This window comes from Bos indicus, chromosome 6, assembly GCF_029378745.1.
Source record: "Bos indicus isolate NIAB-ARS_2022 breed Sahiwal x Tharparkar chromosome 6, NIAB-ARS_B.indTharparkar_mat_pri_1.0, whole genome shotgun sequence".
NCBI lineage: Eukaryota > Metazoa > Chordata > Mammalia > Artiodactyla > Bovidae > Bos > Bos indicus.
The window spans coordinates 22,439,291-22,452,890 of record NC_091765.1 but is presented as its reverse complement, the minus strand read 5'-3'; the positions used below and the strand labels follow the sequence as shown (position 1 = coordinate 22,452,890).

General features: G+C 39.6%; 1 protein-coding gene across 5 annotated transcripts in view; it reads right to left on the bottom strand.

The window, feature by feature from the left end:
- The window catches only part of CENPE (centromere protein E), an 81,264-nt gene extending 68,838 nt beyond the window's left edge, over positions 1-12,426 (bottom strand). For 3 of the 5 annotated variants that reach the window (XM_019962361.2, XM_070791129.1, XM_070791128.1), the window contains exons 1-8: positions 12,265-12,426; positions 10,763-10,854; positions 8,051-8,140; positions 7,817-7,935; positions 6,575-6,694; positions 6,051-6,132; positions 5,834-5,901; positions 5,691-5,756 (exon numbers count right to left, since the gene is read on the bottom strand). In XM_019962361.2, the coding sequence (XP_019817920.2) occupies positions 5,691-5,756; positions 5,834-5,901; positions 6,051-6,132; positions 6,575-6,694; positions 7,817-7,935; positions 8,051-8,140; positions 10,763-10,854; positions 12,265-12,320 (693 nt within the window). In that variant the 5' untranslated portion in view covers positions 12,321-12,426. The remainder of the gene's footprint in view (positions 1-5,690; positions 5,757-5,833; positions 5,902-6,050; positions 6,133-6,574; positions 6,695-7,816; positions 7,936-8,050; positions 8,141-10,762; positions 10,855-12,264) is intronic. The other 2 variants (XM_070791130.1, XM_070791131.1) reach the window with 1 other exon arrangement.
- Between the last annotated feature and the right edge of the window lie 1,174 nt (positions 12,427-13,600).

The window sequence follows — 13,600 nt, the reverse complement described above, 5'->3', positions numbered from 1 at the left end:
ATCAGGCACTCTATCTATCAGATCTAGGCTCTTAAATCTATTTCTCACTTCCACTGTATAATCATAAGGGATTTGATTTAGGTCATACCTGAATGGTGTATATAGGTATGACTTATTCTTACAACACTTACTGTGTAGAGCTAGTCACATGTTTTTGATTATACTGCAGCATCTTTAAAAGCACAAAGCTCTCGTTCATTTCACAGATATTGCTGAAAAAAGTGACTGTCACGCTTCAGGTAGTATGTTAGGTCCTAGGGATACGGCAGTGAACTAAACAAGCAAGGTCCCTGTCCTCATAGATCTTATATTGTCTATGGAGTGTATGAGATGAGGAAAAGGATGAAGAGACAGAAAAAGACAAACAAATGAGAAATAGAATATGGTAAGTGTAATAAAGATAATTTAAATAGTCCTGGAAGAGGGAAGAAGGGACAGAGGAGGTTCTCTGATTGGTAGGGGAAGGCTTCCCCATTAAGCTAAGATCTGAAATGACAGAGGAAGGCAGCCATGCAAGACCAAGGGAAACACAGTCCAAATTAAAAGAACGGCCAGTATGTCCAGTCATAAAACGGATGAGCTTGGTATGTTCATAAAACAGAAAAGGCAGCATGGTAGAGTTGGTGAAGTGGAGATGGGACAATACAGTGTAAGAGAAGGAGATAGGAGTCAGATTACTCAGGGCTCTGTAAACAAGGATAAGGACTCTGGTTTTCCAAATGCAATGGGAAGCCGAGACGGGACTTTAAGCAGAAGAGTGACATACCTTGATTTAACCTTCTGAAGGATCACCTGTGGCCCCCATAGATGGAAAATGAGCTGGAGAGGGGCAAAAGTGGCAGTGGGAGCCCAGTCAGGAGGCTGGTGCAGGACTCAAGTGAGAGATGATGGTGGCTTGGGCTAGGGAGGTTGTTCAGTACAGTTCAGTCGCTCAGTCGTGTCCGACTCTTTGTGACCCCATGAATCGCAGCACGCCAGGCCTCCCTGTCCATCACCAACTCCTGGAGTTCACTCAGACTCAGGTCCATCGAGTCAGTAATGCCATCCATTCATCTCATCCTCTGTCGTCCCCTTCTCCTCCTGCCCCCAATCCCTCCCAGCATCAGAGTCTTTTCCAATGAGTCAGCTCTTCGCATGAGGTGGCCAAAGTACTGGAGTTTCAGCTTTAGCATCATTCCTTCCAAAGAAATCCCAGGGCTGATCTCCTTTAGAATGGATTGGTTGGATCTCCTTGCAGTCCAAGGGACTCTCAAGAGTCTTCTCCAACACCACAGTTCAAAAGCATAAATTCCTCGGCGCTCAGCCTTCTTCACAGTCCAACTCTCACATCCATACATGACCACAGGAAAAACCATAGCCTTGACTAGACGAACCTTTGTTGGCAAAATAATGTCTCTGCTTTACAATATGCTATCTAGGTTGGTCATAACTTTCAAGGCGTAAGCGTCTTTTAATTTCATGGCTGCAGTCACCATCTGCAGTGATTTTGGAGCCCAAAAAAATAAAGTCTGACACTGTTTCCCCATCTATTTCCCATGAAGTGATGGGACCGGATGCCATGATCTTCGTTTTCTGAATATTGAGCTTTAAGCCAACTTTTTCACTCTCCTCTTTCACTTTCATCAAGAGGGTTTGTAGTTCTTCTTCACTTTCTGCCATAAAGGCGGTGTCACCTGCATATCTGAGGTTATTAATATTTCTTCCAGCAATCTTGATTCTAGCTTGTGTTTCTTCCAGTCCAGGATTTCTCATGATGTACTCTGCATATAAGTTAAATAAGCAGGGTGACAACATATAGCTTTGACGTACTCCTTTTCCTATTTGGAACCAGTCTGTTGTTCCATGTCCAGTTCGAACTGTTGCTTCCTGACCTGCATATAGGTTTCTCAAGGGGCAGGTCAGGTGGTCTGGTAATCCCATCTCTTTCAGAATTTTCCACAGTTTATTGTGATCCACACAGTCAAAGGCTTTGGCATAGTCAATAAAGCAGAAATAGATGTTTTTCTGGAACTCTCTTGCTTTTTCCATGATCCAGCGGATGTTGGCAATTTGATCTCTGGTTCCTCTGCCTTTTCTAAAACCAGCTTAAACAACTGGAAGTTCACGGTTCACATATTGCTGAAGCCTGGCTTGGAGAATTTTGAGCATTACTTTACTAGCGTGTGAGATGAGTGCAATTGTGTGGTAGTTTGAGCATTCTTTGGCATTGCCTTTCTTTGGGATTGGAATGAAAACTGACCTTTTCCAGTCCTGTGGCCACTGCTGAGTTTTCCAAATTTGCTGGCATATTGACTGCAGCACTTTCACAGCATCATCTTTCAGGATTTGGAATAGCTCAACTGGAATGCCATCACCTCCACTAGCTTTGTTCGTAGTGATGCTTTCTAAGGCCCACTTGACTTCACATTCCAGGATGTCTGGCTCTAGGTCAGTGATCACACCATCGTGATTATCTGGATCGTGAAGATCTTTTTTGTACAGTTCTTCTGTGTATTCTTGCCATCTCTTCTTGATATCTTCTGCTTCTGTTAGGTCCATACCATTTCTGTCCTTTATTGAGCCCATCTTTGCATGAAATGTTCCCTTGATATCTCTAATTTTCTTGAAGAGATTTCTAGTCTTTCCCATTCTGTTGTTTTCCTCTATTTCTTTGCATTGATCGCTGAGGAAGGCTTTCTTATCTCTTCTTGCTATTCTTTGGAACTCTGCATTCAGATGCCTATGTCTTTCCTTTTCTCCTTTGTTGTTTGCTTCTCTTCTTTTCACAGCTATTTGTAAGGCCTCCCCAGACAGCCATTTTGCTTTTTTGCATTTCTTTTCCATGGGGATGATCTTGATCCCTGTTTTCTGTACAATGTCACAAACCTTATTCCATAGTTCATCAGGCACTCTATCAGATCTAGGCCCTTAAATCTATTTCTCACTTCAGAAAGAATGAAGGGATGGAGCCAAAGTAAAAACAATATCCAGCTGTGCATGTGACTGTGATAGAAGCAAGGTCTGATGCTGTAAAGAGCAATATTGCATAGGAACCTGGAATGTCAGGCCCATGAATCAAGGCAAATGGAAGTGGTCAAACAAGTGATGGCAAGAGTGAATGTCGACCTTCTAGGAATCAGCAAACTAAAATGGACTGGAATGGGTGAATTTAACTCAAATGACTATTATATCTACTACTGTGGGCAGGAATCCCTTGGAAGAAATGGAGTAGCCATCATGGTCAACAAAAGAGTCCGAAATGCGGTACTTGGATGCAATCTCAAAAACGACAGAATGATCTCTGTTCGTTTCCAAGGCAAACCATTCAGTATCACAGTAATCCAAGTCTATGCCCCAACCAGTAACGTTGAAGAAGCTGAAGTTGAATGGTTCTATGAAGACCTACAAGACCTTTTAGAACTAACACCCAAAAAAGATGTCCTTTTCATTATAGGGGACTGGAATACAAAAGTAGGAAGTCAAGAAACACCTGGAGTGACAGGCAAATTTGGCCTTGGAATACAGAATGAAGCAGGGCAAAGACTAATAGAGTTTTGCCAAGAAAATGCACTGGTCATAACAAACACCCTCTTCCAACAACACAAGAGAAGACTCTATACATGGACATCACCAGATGGTCAACACCGAAATCAGATTGATTATATTCTTTGCAGCCAAAGATGGAGAAGCTCTATACAGTCAGCAAAAACAAGACCAGGAGCTGAATGTGGCTCAGACCATGAACTCCTTATTGCTAAATTCAGACTTAAATTGAAGAAAGTAGGGAAAACCACTAGACCATTCAGGGAGGTGGTAGTGAAGACAGCAAGTAGTGGAGGGATGTCTTCTTTTTTTAAATTTCAGAGTCCAGGAAATAGTCTTAATGTATTTTAAAAAAGTGGAGTTTTAAGTTACTTCTTTCTTTGCGGAATGGGCAGATAATTATGTACTCTTGTTTTACAGTTCTGTCTCAGATATGTACTATTTTCACTAAAATACGCAAGGAAATCTACTCGCTGTTATATAGCATCTACTACAAATGACCTTGGGGCTCAGACGGTAAAGCGTCTGCCTACACTGCGGGAGATCTGGGTTCAAGCCCTGGGTCAGGAAGATCCTCTGGAGAGGGCAATGGTACCCAACTCCAGTACTCTTGCCTGGAAAATCCCATGGATAGAGGAGCCCAGTAGGCTACAGTTCATGGGGTTACAAAGAGTCGGTTACAACTGAGCGACTTCACATCACAAATGACCTAGGTAGGGGCATAACAAAGGGGGATAGTGGTAAGGAAAGCAGCATGAAATTAAGATATAAGCACTACTGGTACAAGGAATATTCACTATGATAGGAATAAATTAATTTGGCTTTAGACCCACTGAAGCTTGAGATAATTAACAGTGGGACAGTCTTTATGGAGAGACATGACTTAGAACTCAGAGACTTCAGAAACAATAAATATTTGACCATCATCAACACAGAAATGGTAACAATGCCTGAGGGCAAACAAGTGAAGAAAGGCTACAGAACACTCTTGTGCTTTGATTAGGAGGGTAGGAGGAAGGAAACCCTGATAATAAAGGACCTGGGCTGAGAGCACTTGGATTTTATTATTCCAGGAAGGTGAGAAGACACTCAGGAAAAAAAAAAAAAAAAAAAACCAAAAACCATCTTTAAAGAGCCAGAAAATGACTCTTTGGGGAAGTCCTCTTTCCAATAAGATACTTAAGAGTAAGTGGCAAATCTGGAGTGTTGGGTTAAATAGTACCTATGGTCCCTAGATGATAGATCATCAAAAAATATGAGAAAAGACACCAAATGGATCACTGAGTATGTCAAGACTAGTAAAGCTAAATTATATTAAAAGTTAAAATTGTAGTGATATATACAGGCCAGCTTTGGACAACAAAACAGAAGTTAGGTTTGTTGTTGTTAAAAGACCAGTCTATTAAAATAAATGCTATACTTATATGGTAAAATAACTAAGGTGAACCGGAATTAGATATTTAACTGAGTTTTCAAAATCTGAAAGTAAATATATTATAGATTTATTACTTTTTCCCTTGAAATTTTCAAATCAAATGCAGTAATCTTAAATCATATCCCACATCAAACTAAAGAATTCAGGCCTTAAAGACAGAGAACAAAACAATAACGGTAAGGAATAGAAAGGAAGCACACACACAAAAAAAAAAGAAAAATGATGCAGTTCAGCAAGAAGGAATGTTTGCATAATGCTTATATTCACCTACCAACAGACAGGTACTGAATATAAACTAGAGTAATGTGATTTTTTTTAACTATTTCACCCAGGTTTTCATTTATCACACAAGTCTCAGTTGCACTGGTAGAGGCCAAAAAACAAAACCCCAAAATCACAGACACACAAAACCCCATCGAATCCCAAGATTACATTAACTCTTAAGTGTGCATAGAATTAGCCCTTTCTCCATTACTGGTTAGGGAAGGCCCCACTCCTACAGTTCTTACACCTAAAGCTTAGGGAGTGGCAGTGTAAGATCACGGGAAGTAAGATCCTCTGACCTCTTCCTACATTTCTGCTAGAAATTTCATGTTACTGGTGAGACTAAACTATCAATTTATAGATGCTTTTGCCAAATGGTCAAGAGTTCTTATGAAACCAAACCTTCAGCAGCTAAATTAAATTTTGCTTTGACTTGTATAGTACATTATCACGGTTCCTCAATACTCACCAAATGGGACACTTTGACAGATCCTTCAAAATTAGAAGGTTCACCTTTCTCTCTGCTTTCCAAAATCTAGAAAGAAAAGGCAACTTATAGAAAAATTAGTGTATTCTTAATTGGAAAGACAAAATATAGACAGAATTACCTACCATCCTAAAAATGGTATGAGAACGACTACTTCGCTGATTCATTTTTGTAATTCCATAATGCCTGTTCTCTGTAAGAGAGTCACATTTCAGCTGTGTGTATTAAAATCCAAAGAAAAACACAACTTGTATTTTAGATGAAAAGTGTGATTTAAAGTCTAAATACATTCAATTAAATAGTTTCTACAAGTGTTTTAAGAAATATAGTACGAAGTCTTACTTTCTCCCTTAGTGATCCACTTCAAAGCCATTTCTGATGTATAAACAACTTCTTCTGTGAGGTCAGCCACATACACATTCCTCTGAAACAAGTTTAATTACGGTAAAAGTAAGGAAATATAAGTCACTTAAAAGTTCGCATTTCAAAAAGAAAGTACAAACTATCACAGAGTTCATTTGTGGATGTCATGTGGAAAATGGGGATTTTTATTCTGTATGAAAATAATAAGTATACTTCTGATATTTACAATGTATTTCCTATGCCAAAGTATACCAAATTCTAATCTGATAGTTCCATCTCACTCTTTTTAAGCACTTACACCAAAATACTTTAACTGTCAATATTTAAAAACTATACTTATTACTTAAGAGATAATCTCTGTGTCTAAGAAAGAAAATAAAAAACAAACCACAGTAATAGGAGATACTTTAAAGTATACAGAAATTAAAGGCAAATGTTCAAGAAAAAACAATCCCAATCAGTGTATCTAATTTTTGAGCCACCCTGTTAACTCTGTTACTCACATTGAAGTCTTCCCGAATTATTAAAGGCTTCATTTTTTGAGTGTCACAAAGTAAGTCTGTAATGGTTTCATTGTATATTTCCATGTAAGACACACGTAAGAGAAATTCCCTATCAGGAAACTAGAAGAAAAAGATAATGTGACGACTTCAGAGATCATCTAGTTATGAAAACCTAATAACAAATGCTCACGTGCTAATATTAAATATTAAAATATCCTTTGAGAAAACACATTTATAGAATTTTAACTTATTTTTTAGTTGATGTGTGGTTGACCCATTCCACTATGTTAGTTCCTGGTACATAACATGGTGGGTCACTATTTCCATACATTTCCAAGTGATCACAGAAGTCTAATTGCCATGTGTCACCATACAAAGATGTTACAATATTACTGACTATATTCCCCACGCTGCACATTTCATCTCTGTGACTCATTGATTTTCTAACGGAAAGTTTGTGCCCCTTAATCTTCCTCACCCTATTTCTTACTCCTCCAACTTCCATGCCCTCTGACAATCACCTGTTTGTTATCTATGAGTCTGTTTCTGTTTGTTCATTTTTTTTTTTTTTTAGATTCTACATAGAGGTGAAGTCATGTGGTATTTGTCTTTCAAGAAATTATCATTATAAAACAAAAAAAAACAAAAAAAATTCCTCCCTATGTTTCTATACCGACAATAATTATTAACAACAACAAAATACACAGTTTCAGAAATAACCAATACTATCATAGAACTGTAACAGGAAAGTACCCCATTCAACTCTCTAACCTCAAAATAAAACTCAACCTGTATATATTCAAAAAATTGAAAATCATTAAAATAATGATGAAAAAGTAATTTAAAATCAACTCTTAACTAATTAGGTTGCCTATTCTGGCCTTCTGGTCTCCTTGTCTTTTACCCAGTCTACTTTTTACTGCTCCTTAATAATCACTGGTAGCTAAACAAAGGCAATAAGGACCCAACTGTGATAAGGTTTTCCTGTTCCTTAATGCCCACTGTTTGGTGGGAGTACTGCTTCATGATTTAAGGGAAAGAATAAAAAATATTTAAGTTTCTTAAGTAAGTTTATGGGGGAAAAAAAAAGAATCTATGCTATGGCTTCCTTCTTTCCCCCTGGATAATTAAGAGATAAGTATAAATCTACTTCCTTTCATCATTACAAGAGAACAGTAAGATTGCTATCCTATTATCACTATTTTTACCTGCATGTACTAGAAACTTAGCTAAGTTCTTTACCTTCTTAATTTTCTGGAAAATGTCATGAATTGCCCTAGGTATTACTCCCAAATACTCTTGTGAACCCATCATAGTATACGTTTTTCCTGAAGCAGTCTGCCCATAGGCAAATACAGTACCTGCAAAAACAAAACAAACACATGCAGAGATTACAGTGAATCTACAATGTAGAAAATGATCGACGCCTGCTGAACGGACACCACAGACTGCAGTGTTTCTGCAGTGAATACTCACCATTGTAGCCTTGAATGGCAGAATCGATGATTGGTACCGCAATTTCTTCATACACATTTTTAGTAGTTTCATTACTATGAAAGACACGATCTAAAAAACAAATCATATTTAAGTTAAACCAAACAAATTGATTGTATTTTCATTCTGAATTAGTAGTTGCCTGAAGAAATAAAATTGTCAGGATATGGTATGATAGAATATTTAAGGTACAATATTTTCTTCAACTCATTGGTCCAATGAAAATACTCTCTAGGTAAAATGTGTTGGTCCTTACACAGAAAAAATACAAATCTATTATCCTATGTGCTTTCAAGAGGCAGTAGGGCATGGTGGCTGAATCTGAATAAGGGGGTCTGGAATCAAGACTGCAAATCCTGATTCTGCCACTTATAGGCTTTGTGATTTTGGGCAAGTGGTTGATGGCTCCATGCCTCAGTTCCCTAATCCGTAAAATGGACATCTAATATCTTCTCCATAGAATTATTGTGAACATATGTTAACACTTAGGAAATGCAGACTGTTACTATTCTTTGAGAAATTCTAATGTTTCTAACATACCTAGCAAGAAAGTCTAGCTCAAACTAAACCAAGAAATGCAGATTATCTGGAAGAAAAGAACTGACCAAAGCTAAAGTGTTATGGGGAATGATCAATGAGCTGGCTGCTGAAGGCTGGTGTTTAGGGTGGTATTTACACTGATGAATTCACAGGTCCAGGATGTGGTTCTCTGCTTTTGTTAGCACATTAAAAATAGACCACTCTTTTAGTGGTGGCCTCACTTTAAAAAGCTCACAAGAAATGGATTTGTAAATCAGGAGGGATTTACCTGCAATCAATAGTTCAGTGATTATACTCCTTGCACGGTGACCACAAATCTGCCCTATTAGCAGAACACTGTGGAAAACCTAAGTGCCATCTGAAGGCTGCTTAAGGGTCATTATCTCAGAGCAAGGAGAAATGGCAGATGATTCAAACCTTAATGTTATGTGGTTCAGATAGGTGGATAAGTCCAAATTCTTTATGGGCATATATGGCTACTGAGAATCTGTGGTACTTAGGCTTTTTAATCTCTAGCAGAGACTCACAGACTTAGAAAACGAACTTATCGTTGCCAGAGGGGAGGGAGAGTTAGGGACTTTGGGAAGGTTATGTACACACTGTTACATTTAAAATGGATAACCAACAAGGACCTATTGTACAGCACAAGGAACTCTGCTCAATGTTATGTGCCAGACTAGATGGGATGGGGATTTGGGGGAGAATGGATACATGTATATGTATGGCTAAGTTCTTTCACTGTTCACCTGAAACTACCACAACGTTGTTAATTGGCTATACCCCAACACAAAATAAAAAGTTTGAAAAAAAAATTATGTTAATACCATCAAACATTCCTTTATCAGAATTCATTTTCTCTTCCACACATCTTTGTGGCTTTTTGCTGCTGTTGCTGCTAAGTCGCTTCAGTCGTGTCCGACTCTGTGCGACCCCATAGAGGGCAGCCTGGCTCCCTCTATGGGAGCTCCCAGGCTCCCCCGTCCCTGGGATTCTCCAGGCAAGAACACTGGAGTGGGTTGCCATTTCCTTCTCCAATGCATGCAAGTGAAAAGTGAAAGTGAAGTCGCTTAGTCGTGTCCGACTCTTAGCGACCCCATGGACTGCAGCCCACCAGGCTCCTCCATCCATGGGATTTTCTAGGCAAGAGTACTGGAGTGGGGTGTGGCTTTCTAGTTTCACACTAATTTGACAACTTAACCACGATTACTTCTGAGGTTGTTCAGAGGACGTCACTGTCGCTCTATGGAGCCTAAGTGGCAGCATGGTGGTATGGCTAGAATACAGATCTGGAGCCTTTCTCTCTTATTTGCTGGCTATGTGACTCCAGGCCACTGTGCTTCAGTTCTTCATTAAAACAGGAAGGCACCAAATACACAGGCTTGTTAGGAGGATTAAATGAGTGAATATATAGGAAGTGCTCAGAACAGTGCCTGGCACTGTGGCACTGGTATATAGTTGTCAGCACTATATACATGCTAAATCAATGTACAAATCAGTCTAGTTAATCATCAGAGCCTGAAGTCCCTCTGTTCTAGCTAGCTCTCACTCATCCTGCAGGTCCTGGTGTAAATGGTACCATTCCAGACACCAAGTTTAGATCTCTGCAAAAGCTTATGTCAGCGGGTGAAATTACTTGTTTAAAGCCTTTTTTTCCATTATATAAGCTCCACAAGACCAGAGGTAGGTTCCTGCTGCATTCCAGCAGACAAAGAAGCAATATCTTCACTATTTATTCTTTAAAGAGTTTTGAAAATAGTTGAAAAACAAACAAAAAACCCAAAACAACAAAAACAAATTGGAAGATCTTAAAGATGACTTGACACTAAGCAACATATTTTGGGTTTACAGAATTTCAGGCCACAAGTACTCTCATGAGTAAGAAGAATGTTAGTTTCAGCCATAAGTTATAGTGACTACAGTAATAGTATATGTGTTTAATTTTTAAATTCTTTTCTTTTTTACTACTACTGTATTTAAGCATCAATTTATTAGCTTATAAATGATGGATGAACGATTTTTCAAAATTTCCATTGAAGCAGTTTATTGAACGCTTGGTTTGATCTTTAGTGACAAATCCAGTGTTATTCATAAGGCTTTTGTACTCATAAAAGAAAAAGGATACCAGGTTAACTTTTGATGCTATTATGAACTCACCAAAATTGAAGGATTTACTCCCATCCACTTGATAAACTGTATTATTGTCAGTTTTCCAGTAAACTTGAGTATCTTTTTCAGGCGCTTCTTCTCTAAAAGAATAAAAACACTGAATTTTAGAATAACTGGTCATAGAAGCTGTGTTATATGAGAGACAGTAGAAAGACTTCATCTTCTGATAAATATTTTAAAAGATTGTAATGACTAATACCATAAATAAGATAAATGTGGAAAATCTACCTTTGAGGGGGCAACACTTTTAAATGGGGCTTCAGTGACCTCCTGCACTTTCATGAGAGTTTCTTTGTGAAACTCTTCACTTCCACCTTCCTATGGAGTAGTGGCAGTTGATATGTCTCTCTCTCTTAAAACATTTAAAAACCATCTGAAATCTTTAATTTGGTACATGATACCTCTATCACTATAATTTTTCTCTTAAAATCTCATCTTCCTCTAAATTCTGTACACACCTTGACTCCCAGAGGAATCAACTACCTGAAGTTCACTCCCAAAATCAGATTCAACCTTTCTCTGCCTGGAATACCCTGACTGAGGTTTCCACTAAGTACCTTAACTGTTCTTTCATTCATGATTCAGGTGTTCCCTGACACTGCCCTGTTCCTCTCCTACAGTCATCTCACTAAAGGACTAATGGCTTCGCTAGCAAACATTCTTTAACTGTCTATCATAACATCTGTCAAGATATATTATAATGGTTTCTTTATGTAGCTGTCTTCTAATGCATCAATAAACTTACTAAAAATAGGAAATTCATCTTGATATTCTCATTTATTAAGCGCCCAGTAAGATTTAACAAATGTTTCTCACAGACAAAACTCTGTTAGCATTCTGGGGCGAGGACCCAAGACTGGCATAGCAAACAGACTTGCCTTGCTTCCCCTTCCTGCTTTTTCTCTAAAGCATTTATTACTCCAGTATCGCCACCTATTATTCTATATCTTTTATCTATTTTCTGTTGTGAGATCCACTGGGCAACGATGGTAGTGTCTATTTTAATACAGTACACTATACTAAAAAACAAATCAATATTGATGAATATCGTTCATTCAACATTCTGAATGCGGAATTCACTTATTGACTGAAGTACCGAATACAATGCAACAAAACTGATTCGCTTTCGCTCTTAAGGAGTATACAGTAAAGGGGAAGCGAGAGTCAGTTAAACGTGAAATTTAACTGCACTGTGATGAGTGCAGTAGGATCTTTCCGATTTCGACTTTCCCGGTGGGGACCGCAGCGCAGGGAGTAAGGTCTTTGACGTCGGTGAGCCTGGGTTACAGATATAAGAGAATTCCACAGCTGAAAAGGATCCTCTAGCTCCTCGATCCTGCCCCGTCCCATTAGGAAACCGAGGCACAAAGCGGGTAAGTGGCCGAGTTTCTAGGCAGCTGAGCAAGAAAGAGGAGCGAGGACTCATTCCTCCGGTTCATGCCGGCGCCGGAGTCCGCAGTGGGGACCTGGGCTCGGTCTGGCCTACCTACCTGTGATTGAGCGGCCGAACCCGCACGCAGACGGCTACGGCTCCTTCCTCCGCCATCCTGGCTGGTTGGATCCCAGGGAATACGTCAGAAACCTCCACGGCCGGCGCTTCAGAGCGAACGGGCCACCCCGCCTTTAAATTTAAAATTTCCCAAACGCCGCGTCTGATTGAGTCGCGGTCTCGTGACGTCACGGCCCGTTCCATCTGTGTCGCGGCGCGGGGGACGCCAGGCCGGCGGTAAGTCCAAGGATAATGGGTTGGACTTGGATAAGGGGTTTCGGGCTGCAAAGACCGGGTCCAGGAAGCGCCTGGTGAGCGATTCACCGCGTAATAGCGGAAATAATTAGTATTTGCTAACTGCAGTTGAACTGCTTGCAGCCTTATAGAAACGCCTTCTTTCGCCCCATCCTTAAAGTGAAATCTGGAAAAAACAAAGCCGAAAAATTTTCTTCTTTATTAATAAAAGGGAATTAGGAACGTTAAAGAACTACATTAACAGTTGTTAAAAAAAAAAAGGTTAAAAAAAAAAAATGAAACAAACGAAGTACCTCAGATGACAAGAGTTGAAAGTTACTGCCCAACCCAGAAACAAGACTCTGGTACTGGTTTGAAAAGTCTTGGGTTTTAGGTTGTTCATTTTCCGCTTGCTTACACTCCCTTTTTCCCATTCGCTGTGAGTTCCTAAAAGGCTGACTTGGGAAAAGAGTTACTGAAGACTGGTAGTTAGATGAAACTTTTATTAGCAGAAATTTGTTGTTTAGTCGTTCAGTCGTGTCGGACTCTGCGACCCCATGGACTGCAACACACCAGGCTTCCCTGTTCTTCACTATTTCCCGGAGCTTTCTCAAACTATCGTCCATTGAGTCAGTGATGCCATCCAACCATCTCGTCTTCTGTCATCCCCTTCTTCTCTTGTTTTCAATCTTTCCTAGCATCAGGGAAACAGAAATAGAAGTCTGTTGCTGCTGCTGCTGAGTCACTTAAGTCGTGTCCGACTCTGTGCGACCCCATAGACGGCAGCCCACCAGGATGACCCGTCCCTGGGATTCTCCAGGCAAGAACACTGGAATGGGTTGACATTTCCTTCTCCAATGCATGAAAGTGAAAAGTGAAAGTGAAGTCGCTCAGTCGTGTCCGACTCTTAGCGACCCCATGGACTGCAGCCTTCCAGGCTCTTCCGTCCATGGGATTTTCCAGGCAGGAGTATTGGAGTGGGGTGCCATTGCCTTCTCCGAATAGAAGTCTAGATAATTGTTTTTCAGAAATAGCGTTTGCTTTTTCAGAACTCTGTATAACAACTTTCTCGTCTATTCTGTTTCTTTTAAAATATCTCTCAT